Raw genomic sequence first — 26,483 nt, 5'->3', positions numbered from 1 at the left:
AATATAAAGAGATTCGATATGAACACTGATTATGTAATTTTATTTTCACTAGAATGTTTTTATTGACTTGTTTTAGATATAGCTTCATAAACAAGTTTTACCTTTATTTACAGTGGGTCTGGGCATCACAGAGTCCCTCTCGATTTCGATACGATACATAATACATGGCTCATGATACGATATTATCACGGTATGGCAATACATGCGATAATTCGATGATACTCTATGATATATATATATTTTTTCAAGAACAAAATCCATTTTAGCCACAATATTTCTTTGATTAATCACTTTTTGTGCAAAGTTAATATGAATTGCGTCTTTTTTAATCATCATAAAAGTGAAGATGTCAAGTGTATTGTGTAAAGTTTTCTTCCACTAAATAAGCAACAGAATTATAGTGTGGTCACAAACTAAAACGTGCTAAAACATGCTACAAAATACAAAATATCGATACAGCAGCTCACGATATGGGTACTTTATCACCAAATTTAGTATCACAGTATACTGATATTTCAGTATTTTTGCACAACCCTAATTTACTGTTAAAATGCTAAAAAAAAACCTACAGTCCCATTACTGGACCAATTGCTTTGATTGAGCTGCAGCAGTACTTCCTGTCCCTGTTGTCATCCATTTGTCCTCATTGCACACATTTCCCACCATCAGTTGTCGCTCTCACGTCACTGGTCGATCCCAGCGCCCTGACCCACATAGTCCAGACACAGACGCTTTGTGCACCCCGGCGGTACCGCTTCATGTGGGTCCCTGGGGTGGGAGAGCTAAGTGGTCCCCCAGCACATAGAACAGGCCACGGCAAACATGCTAAAGGCTCCAATTCTCCGCGCTCAGCAACACCAAAATAAACAGGCCTGGATCGGGACCACGGGAGGAGGAAGAGGAGGGGGAGAGGAAGAGGAGGGGGAGAGGAGGGGGGATACTGTATCTGTCCAAACCAGCAGACCACAGCGGATACGTCAGGAGGTCACAGATAGACAAGACATAGTTTGTTTTTCTACCCTTACTTCCTGACAGAGTTTATGTAGAAATTTGGCCAGCTTAAAGGTCTTACATGATCCTACTTTTAGACATGTTATAATGTAATGTAATCCTCAAAAAGAGACCTGGAGTTGAGTTTTGTTTCATTCACACGTTTGAGTAGCACTGCTTTATTAGTTTACATCTCCAACACTCAAAATGCTCTGCTCCATCTTGCGATGTCATGAAGTGAGAGTTTTCAAGTTATTAAGCAATTCCAGGGTTGTAATTATCCAAATGATTCTCATGAAGGTGTATGAATTTTAAAAAGACAGGGAAGCATTTCCTGTATTACTACATGACATCACAAGGTGGATTAGAGTGTTTCCTGTTGTTCTGTCTGTTCTGAAAAGAGCTCAGCCTAAATTTGGATTTGTGTAAATGAAACGGAACACAGCTCCAGCTATGTTTTTGACAAGGAAATAACACTGTAACATAGATCAGAAAGTAGCATAATATGGACCCTTAAAGATGCAATATGTAACTTTTCTGGTGAGGGATCAAGTGGGAGATGTTATCGCTTTACCTGGAATGTTCCATAGTACGGCATTAAGAGTAAAGGATTTTTTGTTCCTTAAAACTGTACCTCAACAACCACAAATTAAAGTGAGTAGGCTTGCCTCTCCTCAGATCTGACTTGTAACGTGACTGGGTGTAAAGTTAAATGCCATACTGTGGAACATTACAGATGAAAATATAAAATCTCTGTGGTGTCAAGCAAGTAATGGACCCCCATCAGAAAAGCTGTATATTGCATCTTTAAAGTTCCTTATATTTTAACTTATATAGGCTACATTTATATGATGACGGTCTGAACAGAAGACGCAAAAATGGTGTTGCGTTTTCACTTTTTATTCCGCTTTTAGACAAGCGTTTTCAGGAGGAAATCTGCGTGCAAAAGTGTGTGGAATTCGATTGGGTATGCATGCCAGGCGCCTAGGTGGTGACACTAGGTGGTGATGTATGTGACCTAAACTCGTACGCGACATGAGCAGATCTGACCAGAGTTTTGTGTCTTGGGCAGTGTAGATGGAAACGCTACAGCTGAACGTATTGAACTTTTCCACTCTGGAGGGTGGTTTCAGATTTGTGTGTTTTTTAAGCCCCCAAAGCGCCGTCACCGTCTAAACGAAAGGCACTTACGATAAAATATTTTGTCATTTTTACCCACAAGCATTCTCATGTAAACAGGCCATTAGATCTCTGTTTACATTGTTCTACATTGGTGGCATCTGAAAGTAAATGGCTAAGGTTTATTTTAAGATCCCAAAGTCCCAAGATACAAATTGCATGAGTCCTAGTGTGGAGCCAGGAGGAACACCACGACAAATGTTGATATCAATATGTGTTTTCTTCAAATGCACTATTTATTTACTTGGTAATCTACTTCTGTTGCTGTAGAAACATGGCTGCTTTTCAGAGACCACCTATCTCACTGTCACACTACCCCAGAGCATTCATAGGTGTGTTGCCCAAGGACACTTCACTCAACCATTTAATTATTGTGAATGCCAACATTAATGTACTACATGTTACTGCCAACATCCTGCCACATGTTATTTTCACAAGGTCACTACTCTTACAGTATAACGGACAGACATACACAAATATTATTTACCAAGATTAGATCACAGATAGATGTAAAATCAACTTTCATGGGTTTGTAATCATGTTATACTGGTGTTTAAGTAATTTTGCATTGCATCGCTTAGAGATTATTTTTGGGTCGCCTTGTCATGATCTGCATGTAGGTTGAAATGTTAAGACATGTTTTGTATAATTTCTAATCTTTTTGTTATTATTTTATTCACTATTCCAATATTGCTGGTTCAATTGAATGTTGAAAAGAAAAAGAAATGGGCTACATTTACATACAAAATATTCTGAATCAGCACCCTTAAATTATGTAAAAAAAAATAATAATAAATAAAATAAAAAAAAGGTTTACTGACTTTTCCTCAGATTTGCCCTTAGGACTTCTCTTCTGTGAAAATAATCCTTGTCTATTGTCCAAAAAGGCGATTTATGGATCCTTTTATTTCTGGTTCTGTGACTGAAATGTTCAGAGAGACATCACTCAGTCAACAATAAAATATCCACTTTCTTGTTCAGTAATGGTCACACATTTATTTTGTGATTTACGAATAATGTCTATTGACTTCGGTCCTGAAGGTTTGTGACTTTTAAAATATTTTTCCTCAGAAAAAAAGTTTGGGAAATGCTGCTGTAATGTCCTAAATTCAAGGGATCAGTGCTCACAAAATTCCAATTTCCACCTACCACCTGTCTCTACCTACTTCCCTATAATTTCTTACCATTACTCAAAAAATCCACACTATCTTGTAGACTTAAATCATTTCATACAGCCATTTTTCAGCAGTTAAAAAGTAAATGAACATCGGCTGTTTGCTATTACATTTTTGAACAGGAAGTGAATGGGCCTATTTCTTTTCTTTCTTTCTTAACACAAAATAAAACATGCACTTGCTTTGAAACTAGATAAAGTGACAGTGAGCAATACCTCAATTATCATTAGATGTGTGTAACTTAATTCTCGGTGTAATTATAGCTTAGTACATAGAGATGTGACCACCCAGGGTCCAGGTCCCTCTGGCGGCTCTGCTCTGGTCTGGAGGAGGTCCAGAACAGGGATCATGGAGCAGTTAGCCTTTGTCACACTCTTGTTTTGGCCTTTTGACAATCGGTTGAGCAGCTTCACAAGTTCACATGAGAGAGAGAGAGATGGAGAGAGAGAAGCAGAATGACGAGAGAGAGGGTGGACAGGGAGAGAAAGAGAGCTGAGAGACAGAGAAATAGAGACCGATAGAGAGAAAGACATAGACAGACAGAGAGACAAAAGCAAGAGACAGAGAAAGAGAGACATAGAGGGGGAAAGAAAGAAAGAGAGAGCGGAGACACAGAGAGAGAAGAGAGACCAAGAAAGAAGAAAAGAGACACAAAGAGACAAGAGAGAGACCAAGAGAGAAGAAAAAGAGACATAGAGAGACAAGAGAGAGAGAGAGAGAGACCAAGAGAGAAGGAAAAGAGACAAGAGAGAGACCAAGAGGGAAGAAAAGAGACACAGAGAGACAATAGGGAAAAAAGAGACAGAAAAATTAGCAAGAGACAAGAAAAAGAGGCACAGAGAGACGAGAGAGAGAGACCAAGAGAGAAGAAAAAAAGACACAGAGAGACGAGAGAGAGGGAGGAGAGACTGATCAAACTGGTAGAGAGAGCGAGAGATAAGAGATAGAGAGAGAAACAGAGAGAAGAGAGGCAGAGAGACACAGATAGAGAGAGACAGAGAGACAAAAGAGAGAGAGAATAGAAACAGAAAGAGAGACAGAGAGGGAGAAAGAGAGCGGGCACAGAGAGAGAAGAGAGAGAGTAGAAAGAGGTAGAGTGAGAGAGAGAGAGAGTGGGGGAGAGATAAAGAGATGCAGAGTGAGTTACTTAATTTTGATCCTTGATTCGTAGCATTAGCACCGTGGCTATTTACAGCTCTCAACATGATGGCAGTGTGAAAGCAAAGTTACCGCGGCCTGTGTTATGGTGGAATATAAAAGTGCTGCAGTGACACAGTATTATTTATGCTCATCCGCTCGTCTTATGTGATCATTTGTGTTCTAAATGTGTACCTGGATTACGCACACTTAATGTTGCCTCTAGAAACGAATCAAAGAATATCGGTCATGAGGAACCAATGAATGTTAGTTATTCATGCTTAAAGTTGCACTGCGGAGCTTTTCTGAGATGTTATTGGTTTGCCTTGGATGTTCCACAGTTCGTATTCAATTACAGGTGTATTTTATTGCTAAGAACTACCTTGAAAAATGCATTGTGAGTGGGCCTACCGCTCCACAGGTCTGACTTGTAACTTGTCTGCTCCATGTAGTTAGATAAGTTTAATATCGCACTGTGGAACATTCCAGGCAATGCAATGAGTTTTAAAAGTATTGCCTACTTTGCCTACTTTTCTTAGTAGAGGTGTAACGATATCCAAGTCTCACGATACGATATCGTCACGGTATGAACCTCACAATACGATATTTATTGCGATATCGTGGGAAAGCGCATGATATGGTACGGAGGCTCACAATTAGGGAAGTAACAATATCGACATCTCTCAGTACGATATTTTCACGATATACATCTCACGGTACGATATTTATTGCGATATTTAAAACTGTTAATACTGATGATACTTTTTCCTCATAAAAGGCCTTAACAAGACTTAATCCAAAAAACCTAAGATTTAAAAGTGCTTAGAACTGTTATTTCTTCATGTTATCTGCAGTGATATGGAGCAAAGGATCATGGTTTATGTAGTTCCCTCTGTCTTTTTTTTAGCTATTGCTGGACCATAACTCTTAATTTAAGCAAAGACACTTGTAATTCGATATATTGTGATGGTCCATGATATTATTGTGAGAACTTTGACGATACGATATCACGATATTTCTGTTATTGTTACATCCCTAGTTCTTTGCCATTTATGTTTTCTAATCTTATTAATCTTTGTGACAACTACGCCAATTTTCAGCTTTCTGGTCATCTTCAAGTAGTTGGTGACATCACAAAAGACTGCCCTGTTTCTGATCACAAACAATTGGCTGAGGTTCGAAGTTTAAAGCGTGAATCCCTGTTAAATCAATCTTCTTTCTTTCTTCTTTCATGGAACGTGTTGAGGTTAAGCTGGAGATGGAGTTAGTTTCAGCTCAGGATTTCAGGATAAGCCTGGACTTGTTAAGCGACTTTGATGGAATACCCCCAATGTGTCATGTTGCTAATAGTGTAAGTTTAATAAGATATTTGGCTATGGCTTAAAAGAGCACTACGTAACTTTTCTCTGCCTGTCCGTGGAGATGGTATTGCGTTACAGTATGGCATTAATACTGTGGAATAATTCAGATAAAGCAAGCATTTATCCATCGTGCATTTGGATTTATAACTGACTGTCCTCTAATAATTTAACTTTTTTATTTTCTGAATTAAAAGCTATGAATCATTTTGGGCTCAACTTGATGCAATGTCGTATTTTTTTAAAAAAGTCTTCCTCAGTTATATCTTCATTATGTTTGTAATTCTGTGCCTGCCCCTCTTATGTCTGGCACTTGGAGCAGGCAGCTGTCTCCTCATGGGCCCATCCCAAACTGACCCCCACCCCAGCACCCACTTCCCCTTCACCCCTTCACCCCTCCACCCACTCACCCACTCACCAGCACCACATGGGGAAAAAGCGCAGGGGAGATGGGCTGACACACTTTTAAAACTATAGGAAAAGTACCGGCGTCTCTGCCCCCTGGTGGTAGGTCGCGACAGGTGCGCTGGAAAGGCAAACAGTTGGTGCAGAGTTGGTAATGGAGAGCTCATTTCCACGCCGTATTCCGAGCATTAGCACTCGGGCTATTTTGAGCTGACAAACTGTGCCGTCAGTACAGTACAGAGGCTATTGTCTGGAGTAGAGTGGATAATGGGATTAGTAAAGCTGGAGATGGTGACTTACTGCAGCGTGGCCTCTACCATAACATAAGTGCCCTGTCTGTATCTATATGCAAAGTGGGTCTTTCCCAAGCTGTTTCCTTTTACGCAGAGGACATAGGCCTGTATTAAATAAGATAATAGTCCAAAAATATGTTTGGCGATTGATACTTTGCAGCTGATGGTATGTATGGTAGAGGGTGGGCGTGCTAACTACAGGCACTGCACGGTCTGAAGATCTGTCACTCATGTTAGACTTTAATCTGAGCTTTCGTTTGTAACACAATCGGACCGTAAAGAACTGACTTATTTAGAATTACAAATGAGCTGACCTCTGTTGCTAACCAAGTCCTGCTCACATATAATTGCAGTCCCAGCCAACAGTTTTTCAGTGAGCCTTCATCACAATTTCGTTTTGGCCTATTGACAAGTTCACATGAGAGACAGAGAGAGACAGACAGAAAGAGAGACAAGAAATAGGGAATAGAAAGAGAGAGATAGAATAAATGTACTGTGTAATCTTTTCATCTTGCAGCTATCCTGGGAATGTACACGCTGATGAGCAACAAGCAGTACTACGACGCTCTGGGCACCACGGGCACCATCGCCAACACAGAGGGCATCAACAGTACGTACAATGCTCCTTCAGTTCGTACAAATATTCTTTTAGATTAGTTTAAATGAGATGTTGTGTTGTGGTCTCCAGGTGTGGTGAAAGGAGACCCATTCAAGATCTTCCCGGACGAGCCTCCCAACACCACCAATGTGGAGGAGACCCTGGAGAGGATCCTCAGTAATGACAGCAGCCTGACGGAGGTCAACCTCAACAACATCAAGGTCTGAACACAACTGGAACACAAGCATTAGAGCAACCAAGAAAGGAGAATGAGGTTAACTTCTTGGGTTCTTTTTGAAGACAGTACAGTACATGTATCTTTTTGACATGTTTCGGTTGTAAGCTGCAAGCCATCTTCAGGACTGTCACCGGTTTTGGTGGTGATGTGTCGTATATCGGCTGTTGTTACTTCCTGTAGGCGTGGTCAGTCTGGCGGACCAATCAAGTTGCTCAGACTGACCACGCCTCCTGTCGCCCGGTGGGTTCTGGAGGAGGGAGTCCCAGGTGTGTGAAAGAAGGAATGCTCCATCTTCTCGGTTGATGCTGTCCATTCCCTGTTTCTTAGTTGTTCTTCCATCCAATGACCCGTGTCGCGTCCTAATCCATACTGTGGTACTGTATTGTTTTTCAAAAGAACCCAAGAAGTTAATGTACAAAAGAAAACAAAATCAAAGTTTTGGATGAGGAGTTTATAAAAGGGATATACTTGGGCCTTAGGCCCTGGCAGGGTTTTTCTTTTGTCTCCATGGATACGTTATAGCTTTGCCTGGAATGATATAACATTGAACGTGTCATTATCATTATTAGAATTTAGCTTAATTAAATCTAACCTGTAACTTGGCATTACTGTGTATCCACATGGACATGGATACATTTAATGCCATATTGTGCACTCTAGGCAAAACAATCATCTCCATAGAGACAAATAGGTGGCAGACTCTCCACTAGAAAAATTACACAGTGCATCTTTAAAAGAGACATAGTATGTTTCTTCCTCCTAATATGTAATACTAAACTATAATACAGATATATAGATAATTATTTTACATTTAGTTAATTGCAAACCACAAAACTGATCAAATTGATACTGCAGACTTCCTTTTAAGATTTTTTATTTATTTATTGAAATATGGCTACACAACATTTTTAACTTAAATGTATGACCCAAAGAAAACAGCAGTGGAGAGAGAGTGTATTTATATGAATAGCTAGACGAGGTGATTGGTGGAGACAATAAGATAAGATAACAGGAACTAGAAGGATAATAAAATCTTCCTTTTTGAATTCTGACTACAGTTTTATGAGGTTGTAATAAAAATACCTGTACAACAACAAACATTAAAGGTCCTATATTACACAAAATGGAATCTTCAAAAACATACCTGGAGTTGTGTTTTGTTTCACTCACACATGTTTGAGTAACCTTTTATTATTAGTCTCTCTACATCTTGAAAGCTCAAAATGCTCTGAAATCATCCAAATAATTCTAATAAAGGTGTACGGTGTATGTTAAACATGTTTAAACACAACAAAACACAAATCCAAGTATGTTTGTGAAGAGGAACCAACATTATTACAGAGATTAAATTAGTGTTATATTGGAACTGAGAATGAGGGAAGTGCTTATCGTGTATAAAACTCATGATGCCATCTAGTGGTCAAACACCTTTCTGAGTCTCCTTTGCTCTTGTTTCTCTGCAGGACATTCCCATCCCCACACTGAAGGAAATCTTTGAGGCAATGAAGGAAAACTCACACGTGGAATCTCTGAGCATCGCCGCGACCCGTAGCAACGACCCTGTGGCCTACGTAAGCAATCTGGTTTTACCATTTAAATCTCTTATGCATGGGTGGGGGAATAATGAGAATCTAAGGCTGTTACCATAGCGATTTAAAAAATAAAAATATCTTATTAAAATGAAATATAACTTTTGAATGGGGGAACAGTCCTCCAAATCTGGACAGGAAGCTCAAACCAGTGAATATACACTACCAGTCAAACACTTACACTTTAGGTTCTCTCTGAAAGCATCAAAACTGTGAATGAACACAAATGGAGTGTAGTGAATAAAAAAGCTTAAAATATGTCTTATATTGGAGATTTTTCAAAAGGGACTCTTTTTGCTTTAATCACTTTAGACATCATAACTTCAATATGTATCTACAATGTGAAAGCTGTAAACATAAAGAAAAGACATTGAATGAGAAGATGTTTTCAAACTTTGGACTGTCTTTATAGTGTAGTGTAATAGTAATAGTAATAGTAGTAAAAATATGTAATGAATGAATGTTTATTCATAAAACACACATACAAAACTTAAATACGTAGATATAAAAAATGTAAATACATAGATATTAATTTTTTATTTGTTTGTATTATATTTCTTTACTATAATAATAAACAAAAATAAATGTCACTCAGATTTTACTTGTCCGAAAAAGGAGTGGGAGGAAGTAAATACTTATTTAACCTGACCCATATACACGTCTCATTTCCTGTACATTATAAGCTATAATTGCACAATACTTGCATTTCATTATAAAACTAACAACAACATAAATATACATTACATGTGTACTTTTTATCTTAGGCATGTGCTGAGATGCTGCAGGAGAACACAAGCTTGCAGAGTCTTAATATTGAATCAAACTTCATCACTAGTGACGGTATGATGGCTGTTATCAAAGCCATGGCCTCCAATGCCACACTGGTGGAGCTCAAGATCGACAACCAGGTAAGAAAGACTCTCCAGAACAGAAGATTATGGCAAATTCTCTAATAAAATTTATCTGAATGTTTGTATTTGAATGTGGTGCAGAGGCAGAGACTGGGAGACTCAGTGGAGATGGAGATCGCCTCCATGTTGGAGAATAACTCCAGTATCTTGAAGTTTGGATATCACTTTAACCAGCAGGGGCCCCGTGCCAGAGCAGCCATAGCCATCACACGCAACAATGACATGAGTAAGTACTGCGCTGAATATATGTATACTGTAGTAGATGGAATGCAAAGTGCTGTACTGGGTGCTCAGTTCATTATTATCCCTTCTCTTTCTGCAAATACCTGAATTGAACGGAACTTTAAAGACAAAAATTCTGAAATATGAGTGAAGTCAGCTATAGGGTAGTTCAGGATCATTGATATTATTCACACTTGCTACTATTTTAAAAGCAAAGCTGTCAGTCTGCACCATCAGTCACTCCAACCACCACCTACACTCACGTACACTCACACCACATTCATACTTGGCAATGTGGGTGAAGTGTCTTGCTTAAGGACACAGTGACAGTTTTTACCACTGCTAACTCACTTTTTTCGTAACGGTCTCCCATCCAAGTACCAACCAGGTCCAGTCCTGCTTAGCATGTGAGATCTGATCAAATCAAGCTCTGACAAGGAGGTTTGGCCACCGCCTTAAAGTTGTGGAAAAACAGAACTACGTCACTGTAAACTGTTTGCAGTGGTCATTATTTCTCACTTCCCTTGTGAATTCTGAGCATTGTAATTATTCACCACAATGAGTCTATAACAGGGGTGGGCAATTCTTTTTTCCATGGGGCCACATGAGAAACAGAAAATATCGTGGAGGGCCGGGCCAAAATGCTAAACTCAATTCTGCATAATATTAATTGTATTTCTTTATAAAAAGCACTAAATAGCATTGTTTTTGACGAGCTGGTCAGACTGGTAAGCGCTTATGTTATGATCAAGCAATGAAAAAGTGAGGCAGCCTTACAAAAATGTCATTTAAAAAAACACCTCTAAAATAAACGCAATGCAGCTTTAGTCTATGCATGAGGTAAAATGATAAAATATGTTTATTTTGTCATTCCAAATTACTGTATTTTCCGCACTATAGGGCGCACTCATAAGCGTCTAACCCCATCAAAAAATGACTGCGCGCCCTATACACGAATCCACTCGGGTGTCCCAGCACGACTTCAGTAAACTACAAAGCCGCACCACCAACAGCGCACGCAAATACGCACGGTGCAGACAGCAACCGCGCAGCAAAAAACACCCGCAGTCACACTCATCACTCCATGCGGACGAGGAATGGAACGGAGGAACAAACCGAAAAAGCGAGTGCAATGTGCCACTTCTAGCCACATCTGAGCAACTGAGACACTGCTAACACGCCAACAATCCAGCGGTCCCAGACAGCGCCCTCCCTACACGCCACAACTGAACAAAGCCCAGAGTCACCGTGAACACACCAAACAAAGTCTCACTGGCCCATTTAACTGTTGTTTCATTTAATGCGCCTTATAATCCAGAGCGCCATATAGTGCGGAAAATACGGTATTTTAAATGGGCCAGTCAGAGTCAACCAAAGAGCTAAATGTGACCCCAGAATTGTACAATGCCCAGGACTGGTCTATCAGCATTTTTCAAGATTTTTTTCACAACAGGTGGTGCATAAAGTGTACCTTAACTTTAACCCTAACCTAAGTACATTTCTCTCTCTTCTTCAGTTCGCCAGCAGAGACTAAGATGAGACTCTCTAGATTATGAAGTCACCAGTCTGCCTTCCTGGAGCCAGATCGTGCCATCGGCCTACATACCCCCAACACGCTGCCCTCCTCCATGTCCCCTTCCAGAGGATCTGGGGCTCTGAGTGCATGGTCCACACCTCCATCATGTTCTGCCATTTCATTTCATGTGCTGTAGACTGCCCTTCTCCATAAAGACGTGTGTGGGTCAACCGTGAGCCGTGTTTTTTGTGCTTTAGTCTGTGATCACTGCCAGTCAAAAGTTTGGACACATCTCATTTCATTTTTCTTTTTACGTTGTAGCTTCATACTGAAGACATATGAGGGATTGTGTAGCAAAGAAAAAAGGTTAAATTACTTTTACTTAGATTCCTCCTGAAATGGTTTTCACTTCACAACTGTGCCTTGTCTATTATTTGTGGAATGCAAAGAGTGTGCAATGGTCAAACCAAACAAATTTTCAGATATTTCACACTTTCCATACATGTTCATTCATAATTTTGATCCTTTCAGTGACTTTACAATCTACAATGTAAATAGACAATGCAAAAAAAGTAATTACAGTATATGAAAGAACGTGCCCAAACTTTTGACTGGCGGTGTCCGTGCATATCATCCCAGTCAGAACGCGCCCTCATCCATGCCAAATGTTCAAAGTGGTGCTATTTGTGGGAAAGAAACATTCTGTAAATAATTGAATTAATAAACACTATATATTCTGCTATTATTGTACATGTTTGCACGGTTTAATCTGAGTAATCTTGGTGGGTCATGTGGACAGAAGAGCTCCTTTGAAGAGGCTGTTGAACCAGATAATTAGTACTAAACATAGTCCTAATAGTTATGGAGCTGTGGTAAGTCCTGTTATTACCATGGAGTTTAAAACAATTGTACTGATCCGATACCTACCCATGCCAGGCACATGCTGCTATCTTACAAGTATCCTGCACTATTAAAGGAATCAAAACAACATCGGAGCCAGCCATTTTCACGTGATTTTTGTAATCGAGGAAAATAAAACAAGGGCTTAGACTGGTAATATAAACACTTACTCACTTAGACTAGTGGAACAATCTATAATCAATCTTATTAATAAATGGTCTTATTTTTAGTTTAGAGTGACCAGATTTTCAGAATAAAAACCTGGGTACTTAAGGAAAATTGCTAAGCACTCGGCACTAGCACTCGGCAGTCAGTATAGTCACGTTTTCTTTGTGTTTTGGTCATTTTTAAGCAGCTTTTCTGTATTTTACTTAAAGAAATGAAAATGTATGCCTCTCTTTACTGTTAGTAGACATCAGAATGGTCAAAAATAGGGACACTTGGGACATTTCGTGTATAAAACTGGGACAAGTCACTGGTTTGGGATAAATCTGTTGGGACAGGGGACACGGAGCTCAAAACTGGGACTGTCCTGGGTAAATAGGGACATCTGGTCACTCTTATTTAGTCCTTATTTAGAACAAGCTGAGAGATTCTTTTTGCTTTCCTGCATTTGTTTTTGTCACTGATATCGACCATCATCATTGACACCATCTTTAAGAATGAGAAACGACCAAAAATATGAAGGTATGTACTTTTGATTTACTATGAATTTGAGACACAACTTCATCAGATTTTGAGGATGTTTTTTCTTTTTCTTTTTCAGTTCACGCTGTTTATTTAAAGGCAGCTAGAGAAATACATATTCTCCCAAAATTATCCCAATAATCAGTTCATGAGTTTCAGCTTCCTATTATGCAACATTTAAGGTATATTATTTAGTTTTAAAGGTGCACAATGTAACTTTTCTATCACAATATGCACTCTTTTGATTTAAAAGTTCCACAGTATGGCATTAAACCTCTATATCTTGCTTTTAATCAATTACAGATGTTTTTATTGCTCGAAAATATCTTGAAATACATGCATTCTTGTTATGACGGGGTTGCTTTTCCACAGATCTGACTTGTAACTTTACTTGGTGGTGTTGCCCGCTTTAATGCCTTATTGTCGAACATTGCAGCCAAAGCTATAACATTTCAACACAATTAGGTGATGTATCATCCTCCAGAAAAGTTACATACTAGTATATTGCCATGGCTATAGCAACAGTCCTCATTTATTTGAGCTCTGAAACCAATGGACAGAAACAGCCGGCACAGAATTCAGACTAGAGCATGGATTTCAGTTATCTCCGTCTCCATCGCACGCTAATATGACGACTGTTGAAACTAAGTGATAATATTCCAGTAAGAACTCCCTATACCAAATCTTAATCCTCCACAATCTCCCTTGATCCTGTGACTTCCCCCAAGCACCTGGTCTATATTTACCCTCCGGACCCCCTATGTGAAACCCCAGCCCGGGCACTGGGGTTTGGGTTACCTCTGGGTTAAACATAGGAGCGGCTCTGAGGGGCTGGTGGGCGGCCATTTTGACTGGCCCAGATTTATGAACAGAGACAGCTGCTAACCTCACAGGATTCTCACAGCATTACTGAGCTTCCTCCACAACAAGCCACTATTTCTGTAGCTAATGTAGTCATGCGCATTTAGAACATATGTGTAAGTGCAGCTGAGTTGGTTAGCTTTTAAGACTCAAAATCTGTATAACAATTACACACATGCATAATTGGAATTAAAGGGACAGTTTAGAATTTTGGACATAGGGCCTCATTTCCTAGTGAGCTAGAGTGCTGTAGATGTGTGGGGACACTTTTTGAAATAATCTATCCAGTCCTTGTATTTGCAGAGGTCGCTGGCGCTAGGCTAGTGCAAGTCAATGGCCATAGTTAGCCTGCCACTAAAAACAGTCTTACCCACTCCACAAAACACCCGAAGCAAATCTATTATTACACCAGACTGTCGATGTGAATGGCTGCATCAATAGAATAATTTTACAAGTAAAACTAACCTTGTATCGCATGAATCATCGCATCGCAGTTTTGAGGGACTATTTTCTCAGCAGCAGCGGAATTTTACCCTGCTCTAGTTAGCTGTGATGATATAAAAGTGGCCATATCTGGAACAGGTTTCTTCATGTGCTCTATGTGTCACTACAGCAGCTACAGGTAAACAAACTATTATAGAGCCCTTAAACATGTACTAGGCGATATCAGTCCACTGCTGCCAAGCTTTCTATCAGGAAGTACAACTCGCTGCTGCTGCTCAGATATAAATCCTTCAAATGCAAGGTTGGTTTTACTTCTAAAATTATTCTTTCGATACAGACATTTACATTGACAGTCTGGCGTAATAATAGATTTGCTTCGGGTGTTTTGTGGAGTGGGTAAGACTGTTTTTAGTGGCAGGCTAACTATGGCCATTGACATGCACTAGCCTAGCACCAGCGACCTCTGCAAATACAAGGACTGAATGGATTATTTCAAAAAGTGTCTCCACACATCTCCAACACTCTGGCTCACTGGGAAATGATGACCTATGTCCAAAATTCCATACTGTCTCTTTAAGCTAAATGTCTGCTTTGTTTTGATTTTGTTCACGAGTTTGATTGCCTCCTGTAGCCTCCATCAAATGGTGTTGTGACATGTCATGGAGGCTTCTTAACTGGTTGTGAGAAATAGTAGAGAAAACCTACAACCTTTACTCCCTGATGCCTTCTCCAGAACTGCAACCCAGGTGTGGGACAGTGTAGGCTCCCTCATCCTGATTCATGGTTCTCGCCCACATTTCCGGATGCTGGTCTTCTTGATCTAGTTGTGGTTACTTTCAGCACTCAGCACTTGCAGACCCAATTTTTACCATAAGTAAAAGGTGAAGTTTTGGTTTGCAATGGGCACAACTGGTATGGGGCCAATTAACTGAGGTGTAAGTTTTGAACCAACATGAACATGAGTCTGTGTTATCCCTCAGTCGTCCAGGTAAATTCCATTGCAAAAGAAAATGAAATTCTGTCAACTGAACAAAAGTGGGAAAAGTGTCCACTTCACAGAATTCAGTTTTCTTTTGGAAGAAAATTCACATAACAATCTTTTCACACAGGGTTGCAGATCTGGTTGAGGTAATGTAACCTAAATAAAATCAATTATTAGGACTAGTTAATTGTTGCAACCCCAAATTAGCATTTCTCTGTAGTTTTAAAATGTAAATGAACACAAAAAGGACAATTCATAAATCCATATTGTCATCCCAGCTGCTGTGCTATTTAAGATTGTCATCAGTCTCTTATGGAACAAAATAATACTGTGATCTTCTTTCATCACATCTCACTAAAGTCAACAGTGTTTAAGTCAGCACCCCACACTAAACCCAACCATCTCAACCAATTTATACCAACTGTGCAGAGAGGGGCCAGACTGGTGCTTACGGCAGGACTCTGGTCAGATTAGCACCAAAAGGACTCCACTGCTGCTGGGTAAGGCCACAGATTAACCAGGCTTTGTCCACATGACACAGACATGCAACTGAACTCAGCTAAACAAATGGACAGCACATCACTGGAAAATGGGCTCTTTAGGTTTTCATACACACCATACTTTTTTCAAACAATACCTTAACTTCAAAATTTTTGAATACTCTTCCAACCTATGTTAATAGCAGCATTCATGAGCACAAGAGCACATAAGTAGTTCAGTGTGTGTACATGTAGATACATGTATGTATCCTCTGCTCCACACGAGCACGAGTCAAAAAAGGTGCCTTATTGATATTATTGCAGTGTAATCCAAGTTGCCTTGATGTTGATTATGAAAAACATTAAAATTCATGTGGTTTACTGTGTGTTCTTGCCATATTATTTCTATAGGTAGCACTGGTTGGCTTTGAAAGTTTGAATGGATCTTTGTGTTTTGTCCTCTATAGGCCTAGAGTGCGTCTTCAATAAAGTCATTTCTTAAGATGTGTAACCTAACATAGGCTTTAATTAATAAAGCATTGGTACACTGAAAAATAAAATAAACAATAATAATCCATATTCAGTGTTTTGCATTAACAGAGGAGATTACAGTCTCCCCCCACAGTACACTGACTCTTTCTATTTGTTATTACTGTGCCTATGATTTTCCTCAGTATGGCATTAAACTTCGGTGTATTGCATTTATTCCGTTGCAAGTGTTTTAATGCTAAAATACCTTGACGATGCATTTTTACTGTGGGCCAGTCACATCTTCACTGATCTGCCCATAGATGTAGACCATATAAAAAATACTGTGGAATGTTGTATGCACTTGACTGGTGCACATTTTGAATCACATTCTAGAATTTGAACTCCTGTTGTGGATACAAATTGATGTTTTCTTCTGTAGTGGCTCTAAATGGTAAGTCGAACATGTTTTGCTGTGGCCTTTGCTGTGGCCTTTGTTTTTGCCTGTAAACATTTTCTAGTTAGTATGGGCTGCATATAAACATGATAGATAAGGTTCAGATTACAGCTCAGAGTTTCATTGACAAACATGGATCCTGTGAAATTTTCTCTTGAAATATGCAATTAATCTGCTACACTATAAGATTAAGGTTAAGGTATACTTTATTATTGCGTCATGAGGGAATATCATTCTCTGCACTGAACCACCAGTGCCACTGGGGCAACCAAGAAAATGGAAAGCAATCTAAAAAAAATCCAATGCTTTAATGAATATGCCCATTTTATAGGAAAGCACCATAGGCTGTATATAACACTTCTAATAGTCCTTGTAAAAATATAAATACAGTCTTTAGGACAATAATGCTATGTGGACAAAGATGGAGGCTCCTCTTCATCTGAATCAAACTCCACATTGTCATCCTTGAGCCACTGTCCACTCCTGTCCTGGATCCAGCCGGCACTGTTGACACACACACAAAAAAATTTGGTTGGACAAATATATGAGACTATATTAATGCATTAGTCTTATAGAACTCTTTTCGAGATGATTAAAGTCGCTACAGACTGATGGAAGCAAGGCTGCCTAGGGCTACACTTCCCGGGGTCTCCTAGGGCTGGCCGTGCTTAGCTTCAGTGATCTGATGAAATCGGGCTTTGAGAAGGCAGTTCGACTAGTTCGACTTGTCTTACCTTTTCAACTTGAGGTAGTGCTCCAGTTCTTTTTTCCTCTGCTCTGACATTGGAGGAGACTCTTCCAGGTGTATTTCTGTGTCAGAGAAAGATACAAAGGGTGATGTATAATGTTTTCAGTTCAACTACATTGAATATTTATTGTTGTAATTATTTTCTCTCTAAGATATTTTCCAAGCCATTAACACTAGGACAAATGAATAATGCTGTGTTAGCAGAAAGCAGAAAGGGAAAATAGAGACATAAATAGTAAATATGTGAAAATAATGAATGTACCTTTAGTGATGACCGCCTTATCAGTTTGTGTTGTGGCAGTAGAATTTGTTGATGTTGTAGCAGGTTTAACTTCACAGAGTCTGGAGTTGTGACTGAAATTGGATGTGCTACTAGCTGATTGTTTTTCTGACGTCGTGCTGCAAATGAATAATCCATTCAAACCCATTTAACCTTGAATTTTATTGTTTTATTTTTAGTTTTTTATTTCCCTACCTTGTTTTTCTATGGCAGCTGTTGTAAGGGACTGTCCTCAATAAGGCGTGATGGGTGAGCTTTCTTGTCTGAGCCAGTAAAGGGGCCGAGCTGGATTCTTCCTAAAATACAGTTATTATCAAGATTTTAAAATGCCCCCAATGCCATTATTTACAGTTTACATCATTCAAATAAAAAATAGGGATGGGTGATATGTCGGTTCAGTTAGTTATTGAAAATGCTGTCCTAATCTGTCTTCAATGAACCAGATCAGTCTTTCAGAACAAACAGAAAGTAAGTAAATATGGAAATTGAAGGGTAAACTATGACTATACAGTATGTTGTATGTTTTATACTGCAGATATAACTTTACTATTACTTTACTATATAACTTTTGGAAAATTCCTAATAGAAAATCTTAACCAATTCCACGTGGAGTTTCATTTTGAACCATGTGACACTGTCACATGGTTTTCAACAATCTGCCTTTGTCTTTAGTAAGGGAACTTCTAGAGAAAGTAACTGATACCATCTCATGATTCTTTGGACTTCTAAATTGCATGGGAAAAAACACAAAATACACTAAATGCAATAGGTCAAACAAACCTGAGAGTTTTCTTCAGACCGAATGTAGTTCTCATGTTTTCTTTTAGCAATCTCATTTTTCAGTTCTGCTTTCTTCTTGTAAAATCTCTTGAGACCTGTAAAAAACCAATGAATAAAAGACAATAATTTTTAATCTTTTAAGCTATGCCATAGTAACAATTACATATAAAAACAAGTATTTAAGTGTTTTTAAGTTTCTGTAATAGACCTTTATTCACAATGACCGGAAGTGCCCCGCTGTAAGTTTGTGGGCCTTCTGGTTAATGCTTTTCTATGGCGAAATGTCTGTGGAAATGTCTGGCGTATTTTCCACCACCTTCATAAATCTGCCTACCCCATCACCAGGAGACATTTCCACAAATATTTTGCCATTGAAAAGCATTAACGTAAGTGAGGTTTACCCTACATCGTGGCACTTCCGGCTGTTGTGAAAAAGGTCTATTTGTTAGCTTATACTGTAGCTAATTCAGTCTTAACTCGATATTTGATTTGTTTAATGCTATATGAGGAAAAGAGCCCAACCCTTGTGTACTTTCTGCCATTGTTTATATACTCAGTATTTGAAAAGGGCAGAGCACACAGAGACTATTAGAGGAAAATACAGTTACTATTGTTAACTTTTAAACTGAAATTGTTAAGAAAGTGATGGTTTGCTCAGATTTGAATCATTTTCTGTTTAGATAAGGTTAGACAATGATTAATCAAAACATCAATTGTAGCACAACATTTATTAGTAATAATAGTGCAAACTCTAATCTTAATGATACACACATATATTTAACTTCATTCTCCTTCAGAATCACTTGTATGCAGGTAATGAGGAGGGTAGTGTGGGTTGAGACCAGATAACAAATGATTATAGGTTATTTGATGACTGAATTAGTTAAATCAGGATTAAGGAGACAGGCAGCCGATCTTACCCTCTAAATGTCTTTTCCCATTCCGATGCACTGTCAGCATGTCAACGGTATCAAACACTGGCCCATAGGAACACACAAGACACGTGTATCTACAATATATACATGTAGGTTGTATTAAATAAGCGACATCACAAAGTCAATCGAAATGCATTTACCTTCCATTGCTCATAATAGTCGCTTCATCTTCTGGGATATAGTTGGACAACAGGTCTGCAACCCGTCGTTTCTACAGTACGGGAGTAAAAAAAAAATAGAAAATGATCAGATTTTGCATGCTCTGTACACTAGATCAGCCAGGGATGCTTATATGCTAACACTATTTAGCATCGGAGCTACCACTAAAAGGCAATATGAACCAATCAAACCTACTGTTTTAGCAAATCTACCTTTAGCACGTTTAGCTGGCTCCTATCGTCACCTTCACGTTTAAAAGACATGTTATTTTTTATGTATTTCCGTACAAAACGATTAAAAAGTGTATCTCAGAGTTAACAGAACGCATTTGTTTTGGTTTTGCTCGTTACTTCCGGGTTCTTTACGTTGCCTTCAAAACAATAAGAAAAATCGGGCGCAATACACAAAGCCGACAAGCAGCTTTTTAGCTTAAATTGAATTCATAATAATAATTACAAAATAAATAAACTAACGCCTTACAATCCAATATTATAACATGAGCCAATACACATGTTAAAATACACTAGTTAGAAATGTTTGAATAGAATTTACTTAAAAATGAATGCGTGTTGTCAACTCCAACGCAACTTAAACGCAAACTTGTAATCTATGTTCTTGAACGCACCGTAGGTCATCTGACTGGAGATGGGACAGATGGGAGGACGTCACTTTACGTAGGTACCAGATGGTCCGTGGATGCGTAAAATAGGTGTAGTTTGTGTGTTTTATAGTTTATTTAAACGTTTTAAAGGGCGATAAAAGAGCGGGTATGGCTTAGAAATACGTTAAGATCTTCGAGTTTAAACTTCCACTTCGTTTGCCGTAGAAGTTTACCGTTTACCAGTCCGTGCGTAAAGTTGCAAGTGAAGTAAGCCGCTTTTCGTGATGTAAACCATTTGGACACTTGTCGATAGATTCCCAATCGGTGTCCCCGGTTATCTGACCTGTCGACATGTCTGGAGAGCGGATAGCACTGCCCACCTGTAGCCGGACCAGGTCGTACGGCAGCCTGGTTCGGTCCCCGCTGACTCCGACGCACCACGGGCGGGTAGAACACACCCTGCAGCCCGGGGAGACGCTGCAAGGCCTGGCGCTCAAGTACGGAGTGACGGTGAGGAGCGCAGGTGTTATTATACATTTACATTTACAGCTGATTTGGATGGAGAAAGGCATTAAACGTTTAGTCACAGGGTTCGGGTAACATTCTTCTAAAAGACTGACACATGGCGACACCTAGCCATGATAAAGCAGGTTTATGGTAACACTTTTGATGAAAAAAGTTAGAGCTTGAATTAAAGATGCTTTTGTTTACTCAACAATGGAAGAGCTTTACAGTAGTAGGTCTATACTAAAATACTCTCTCTTGGTATGACCTCAGCAAAGTTCCTAAAGTAACAAACTAGTTATTCAATCATAGACTGCACATAGTCTCTCTCTATTATTTCAAAGTTCTTTTATATGACAGAGCTTACTTGGATGACTTTGACTTTGTGTTTAAAACTGCAGAATGATCTCTTTAATGGCATTTCACAAGCAGCAGATACTAAAGTAGTGCATTTTTGAGCACTCACGTCTGAAATGCAGGACAATACAGGCTTAATAAAACATTATGCATGGATCAACATCAGTTATACAATTTGGAGTAGAGAATATAGCATGGTTAAAAGCTCATGAAAGTTGTTGTTCACGTAATATGTCTCCTTTAAACATTTCCAAAAGGGTGACGCAACATTTTACAAGTACAAGTATAGCCATAGTAAGCCATTAGTAGAAATAGATTGATATTGTTTTTCTTTTTTTTTTTCCATGGCTGGTGCTTATGCAGATTGTTTAGAATCCAGAGCAACCCATGACCGATAAACTCTGCTGATGTTTTTGGGCCCAGATGTTGGGCAGATTTTGATAATTTCCCCCAAATTATGAAATATGAATTAACTACCTTCTTCACAGCATTCTTTTTTAACCACAGAACTATAAGAGAGCATTGAAGTCATGTTTTGTACAATTATCTCATTCCATTAAATGTTCTATATTATACAAAATTGACTCTTGTGAGCTTTCAGTCATGTTATAATGTTGTTACCTCATCAAAACATACCCAGAGTTGTTTTGTTTTTTGTTTCATTCACACATTTGAGTAATCCTGGTTTATTAGTGTATACGTCTCCAAAGCTTAAAGTGCTCTGTTCAACCACGTGATGTCATGTAGTGTTAGTTTTAAAGTTACACAGCTACTTTTTATCGGCAATTCAAAGGCTAAAATTATCCAAATGATTCTAGTGAAGGTGTCTAAAGTTTCAACACACAGTGGAAGTACCTCCTGTATTACCAGATGACATCATGATCAGAAAACTTTGTGTGCACTCTTTACTTTGTGTGTACTCTTTACTGTTTATCTCTAGTCATCAGGACATGCATAGTTAGTTATAATGCATTATGAATTTGTTCCATGAGCTAAACATGTCCTCCGTGACATTCTCTTTCAGATGGAGCAGATTAAGCGAGAGAACCGTCTCTACACCAACGACTCCATTTTCCTGAAGAAGTCCCTGTCCATCCCCGTCATGGCTGAGCTGGACGCCTGCATGGCCACGTCTGTGGAGGGGGGCCGGTCTGCGCAAGGGAACGAACTGCTGCAAGAAGATGGCCGAGATATCACCGAGCTCACGCCAAACGATTTTCTCAAACGATTAGATGGTTTGATAAGTCAGTCCAAGCACGCTGCTGTCAAAGGATGCCAGGATGCAGAGAAGAGGTAAGATGTCAGAGGATTGAGATTAAACAACTTCAAATGACAAATTCTAATGATGCACTGTGTCAAATGTTTAAGGATATAACTAATACTCATTACTTTTATTTACCTTCTTTTTATGCATGGCCTTATTTTTATTTTATCAGCTTGTTTTTATTGTTATTGCTCTTTGTTTTATATTGCACTATAACCCCGAAGCAAGTTCCCAGTTTGTGAATTATGTTCACATAAATTGGCAAAAAAAAAGTAAGAAAATATCTGATTCTTTGAAATACGTTTTGGAATATGGATTGCTAATAAAATCTTGTAATACTGTGATATGATTCTAATCACATCCACTGCAAATTTCTTTCATCCTGACATCTAGGGGTGTGCAAAAATATCGAAATATTGATATATCTTATCATTTAATGTGATGATGCAGTATCGATATCGTTGGCTGCTGTATTGCTATATCACCAAGAGTATTTTTTGGTATATTTTACTAAATTATTTTGTTACAGCGCTACAGTTTTGTTGCTTGTTCAGAGGAAGGAAACTTGTTCATGTGACACATTTGACATTTTCACTGTTTTCATGATTTGATGATGAAGTTTCATATTCACTTTGCACAAGCCATGCTTTTGTCATTATTTGTATTGAACCATATCAAATCAATTTGAAATATATTGTACTGGATCAAAAGTGCACTATATCGAGATATGTATCGTATTGTAGCGTATGTATCGAGATATGTATCGTATCGGCAGCTTCTTAATGATACACAGCCCTACTGACGTCCCTACTGTATGCAAAGTACCGTTATGTAGCTTCTTGCAAAATATATTAACTGTGGCCATCCATAGATCAGCAAATAATATTGTTTTATTCTGATGTTTTTACCTCACCATTTTTGGTATTGTCTGTGCAGGATTACAGCGCTTGAAGCCGTCTGCAGCAGAGGCACTTCCTTCAGAAGATCTCAAAGCGCCATTTTAGCTTCAGAACAGAACGAAGCAGTGACTGTCCCACAGACTATCACCAGACTGACCCGGAAGATGAGGGAGAGGGAGGATGAGATTTTTGAACTTTAAAAACAAAAACATTGTCACAAAGACTTAAAAAGGTTTGAATAGTGAGCTGCGCTGTGAACTGACAACGTTTTAGTGAATGAATTGGATTGTGGTTTTCCATTGGTTCACTCAGGGACATGGTAACTGGATCAAAACTAATGGAACAATCAGACTTTTTTGTGTCTAATTTATATTTTTGGCATTACATTTTTCTAAAACAGTTGTTACAATGAATGATTTTTAACATTTTATTTACTGAGGTTACTCGATACCAAATAGAGCAAATTCTAATTTTGTATCAACTTAAATGATCAGGAAATATTGAAATGAAATGCAGATGGCACTTACCTCCTTGGACAAAAAAAAGGAAAAAAAAATCTAACCCACAGCAATAATTACTGTCAAATGGTTTCTGAAATTGTATTTAATTAATTTTGTTATTTTTGTCCTGACATTTTCACACTGTACCAACCAGCGTCTCCCTGGTAACCACAAAGCTTTTGCACTACCTACTGATAAATACACGGTCAGGATCATTTTGTTAACTAGTAACTGTACACACTTAAAGCTGCACTATTTACATTTTTGATGGGTCTGCCACCTGCTTGTCTCCATGGAGATGTTATTGCTTTTTCTGGAATATTCCACAATACGGCATTAAGATGATCTATCATGCATTTATCCAATTACATTTGTTTATACTGGTAAAAAACAACTTGATAACATGCATTCTTACAGTAAGGGGGGATGACTTTCCATAGATCTGACCTGTAACTGTTTATGTCATACTGTGGTACATTTGGGGCAAAGAAATTACATGGAGACAAGCAGATAGTGGACTCCCCAACAGGAAAGTTACATAGTGTCCCTTTGGGGAAAAAAATAATGTGTGAATTCACTGTACAATGTTTTTTTTAATTTTTTTTTTAAATTATGACCTGGTATAGAACTGACCGTACACTGTATAGAGAACTGACAGACCAGTTAGCAAAGGATGTTTTTTACAATCTAGCTGCTGATACAGGAATACTTTTGTTTTAAAGGGTCCGTATTACACGATGTTCTGACTTGTTATAATGTTTCCTCATCAAAAACATACTCAGAGTTGTGTTTTGTTTCATTCACACATTTAACACACAAACCCTGCGTATTAAAGCTGAGTTCTTCTTGCAAATCGAAAACTCTGTGTTCCATGTGGTAATACAGGAAGTGCTCCACTGTGTTTTTAAAATCCATACACCTTCATTAGAATCATAAATGATTAGGGGTGTAACAGTAACCGAAATATGGTGATATCGTATCGTCAGAGTTCTCACAATAATATCGTGGACCATCACAATGTATCAAATTAGAAGTCTCTTTGCTTAAATGAAGATTTATGGTGCAGCAATAGCTAAAAAAAAAAGACAAAGGGAATTATATAGACCATGGTCCTTTGCTCCATTTCAGTGTATACTACAAGAAGAAATAACAGTTCTAAACACTTCTTAGTTATTTGGATTACGTTTTGTCAAGGCATTTTAAGAGGAAAAAGTACTGTTTGCCTCCACAAAATATCTCAATAAAGATCATACTGTTAGTTGTATATCAGGAAAATATCGTACCGTGAGATTTGGATATTGTTACATCCCTAATGGTGAGCCTCCCCACCATATCATGAGCTTTCCCACAATATCAGAATAAATATCGTACCATGAGGGTGATACCATGACAATATCGTATCGTGAGACTTGGATATCGTTACACCCCTATACATGATAATTTCAGGACTGGAATTGACAATTTCTACTCAACTGAAGGTAAACAGTAGCTAATGACTAAACTACCATTTTGTATTATTGAAAAACATAATACAAAATGGTATAACATTTAAAAACTACTGAAAAACTACCACTACATGACAAAATGCTCTGTTCCACCTTGTCATCACAAGGTGGAACAGAGCATTTTGAGCTTTTGAGACTAATAATAAAGGATTATTCAAACGTGTGAATGAAACACAACACAACTCCTGGACTGTTTTGATGAGGTAACAACATTTTAACATGTCTTAAAGCTCACAAGAGTCAATTTAGCGTAATATGTGACTTTCATAGAATAGTTTTGTTTACCAAAGTTGCCGTTTTACAATGACATTTGTCCTCAGACTTCCTCCAGCTCCTGACTGGCTCTGCTGATTACATAACAGGAGGCAGACTGTGTAGCACTGATTTGACCGCTCCCATGTGACAATGGGACGTGATCATTCTGGAACAAAGTGTGTTTTGTTCTGGAGACAAATCGCCACATGTCGAACAGAACCAGCTATAATGACGATACGCTGTCTATTGTGGAACGAGCTGTACCTGATTTTTACTCTCTTAAAAACGTGAAAAATAGAACTACTTTTTTAAAATGGCTTGCAGTTGTCCAGAGTTATTCCTCACTGACTTTATGCATTCAGAGCATTTTCATTATTTTAGTTTTGTCATCAGGATAATGCTACTGAACTGTAAAAGTATCATATGAAAAAATACATGTAAGTAAAAGTAAAAAGTACTTGTTTAAAGAGTAAAAAGTAAAGGATTTTGAGATATTATGAGGCTTCAATTGTAGTGACTTTGATAAAGATTTGTGCTTCATTTTGGTCAATAGAAATACTTAAATCTGTAGTTTTTTGTAGCTGTTTTATTTATGTGTGTTTGCTCAAACCAGAAATTCCTTAAAAATAAACTGTCATTCTTTTCAGCAGGTCCAACAGATGATAAGATAAAATAAGATAATATACTTTTACTTTTCCATTCTTTTAAAACATTTTGTGGAGTAGAAAGTACAGAAGTAGAAATAACTTCTCTCAAATTTGGCAAAGTAAAAGTAAAACATATTAAAACACATTTTAAAATCTATTT

General features: G+C 38.3%; 3 protein-coding genes across 3 annotated transcripts in view; 2 read left to right on the top strand and 1 right to left on the bottom strand.

Moving 5' to 3' along the window:
* Positions 1–12,361, top strand: part of tmod4 (tropomodulin 4 (muscle)) — a 29,318-nt gene extending 16,957 nt beyond the window's left edge. The window contains exons 5-10 of the mRNA XM_020927574.2: positions 7,055–7,147; positions 7,226–7,356; positions 8,837–8,944; positions 9,727–9,870; positions 9,955–10,099; positions 11,612–12,361. Coding sequence (XP_020783233.2) covers positions 7,055–7,147; positions 7,226–7,356; positions 8,837–8,944; positions 9,727–9,870; positions 9,955–10,099; positions 11,612–11,634 — 644 coding nt within the window. The 3' untranslated portion in view covers positions 11,635–12,361. The remainder of the gene's footprint in view (positions 1–7,054; positions 7,148–7,225; positions 7,357–8,836; positions 8,945–9,726; positions 9,871–9,954; positions 10,100–11,611) is intronic.
* Positions 12,362–17,179: 4,818 nt separating this feature from the next.
* On the bottom strand, positions 17,180–20,167 carry scnm1 (sodium channel modifier 1). The gene is made up of 8 exons (XM_055163960.1): positions 20,004–20,167; positions 19,773–19,843; positions 19,618–19,706; positions 18,698–18,792; positions 18,113–18,213; positions 17,900–18,036; positions 17,624–17,699; positions 17,180–17,393 (listed from the first exon to the last, which is right to left on the bottom strand). Exons 1-8 carry the CDS (start codon positions 20,052–20,054, stop codon positions 17,297–17,299), a joined length of 717 nt encoding a protein of 238 aa, XP_055019935.1. The 5' UTR covers positions 20,055–20,167; the 3' UTR covers positions 17,180–17,296.
* A 262-nt stretch (positions 20,168–20,429) lies between these two features.
* lysmd1 (LysM, putative peptidoglycan-binding, domain containing 1) lies at positions 20,430–26,171 on the top strand. Its single transcript, XM_020927579.2, has 4 exons — positions 20,430–20,465; positions 20,706–20,902; positions 22,278–22,546; positions 23,454–26,171. The coding sequence occupies exons 2-4, from the start codon at positions 20,744–20,746 to the stop codon at positions 23,614–23,616; spliced, it is 591 nt and encodes a 196-aa protein (XP_020783238.1). The 5' UTR covers positions 20,430–20,465; positions 20,706–20,743; the 3' UTR covers positions 23,617–26,171.
* Positions 26,172–26,483: the final 312 nt, after the last annotated feature.

The sequence above is a fragment of the Boleophthalmus pectinirostris genome, unplaced genomic scaffold (genome assembly GCF_026225935.1).
Source record: "Boleophthalmus pectinirostris isolate CB_2022bp ecotype Guang Dong unplaced genomic scaffold, ASM2622593v1 HiC_scaffold_6, whole genome shotgun sequence".
Classification (NCBI taxonomy): domain Eukaryota; kingdom Metazoa; phylum Chordata; class Actinopteri; order Gobiiformes; family Gobiidae; genus Boleophthalmus; species Boleophthalmus pectinirostris.
Note: the sequence above shows the minus strand (reverse complement) of the source record. Positions and strands in the feature narration are given on the sequence as shown.

Bases quoted from the DNA above. Each gene is read 5' to 3' on its own strand.
- lysmd1 (XM_020927579.2), top strand. From the start codon at position 20,744: ATGTCTGGAGAGCGGATAGCACTGCCCACCTGTAGCCGGACCAGGTCG. The intron at 20,903-22,277 runs GTGAGGAGCGCA...ATTCTCTTTCAG, and splicing joins CGCTCAAGTACGGAGTGACG to ATGGAGCAGATTAAGCGAGA. The intron at 22,547-23,453 runs GTAAGATGTCAG...TTGTCTGTGCAG, and splicing joins TGCCAGGATGCAGAGAAGAG to GATTACAGCGCTTGAAGCCG.
- scnm1 (XM_055163960.1), bottom strand. From the start codon at position 20,054: ATGTCTTTTAAACGTGAAGGTGACGATAGGAGCCAGCTAAACGTGCTA. The intron at 17,700-17,899 runs GTACATTCATTA...TCTCTGACACAG, and splicing joins TAAGGCGGTCATCACTAAAG to AAATACACCTGGAAGAGTCT. The intron at 17,394-17,623 runs GTAAGACAAGTC...GTGTGTCAACAG, and splicing joins CACTACCTCAAGTTGAAAAG to TGCCGGCTGGATCCAGGACA.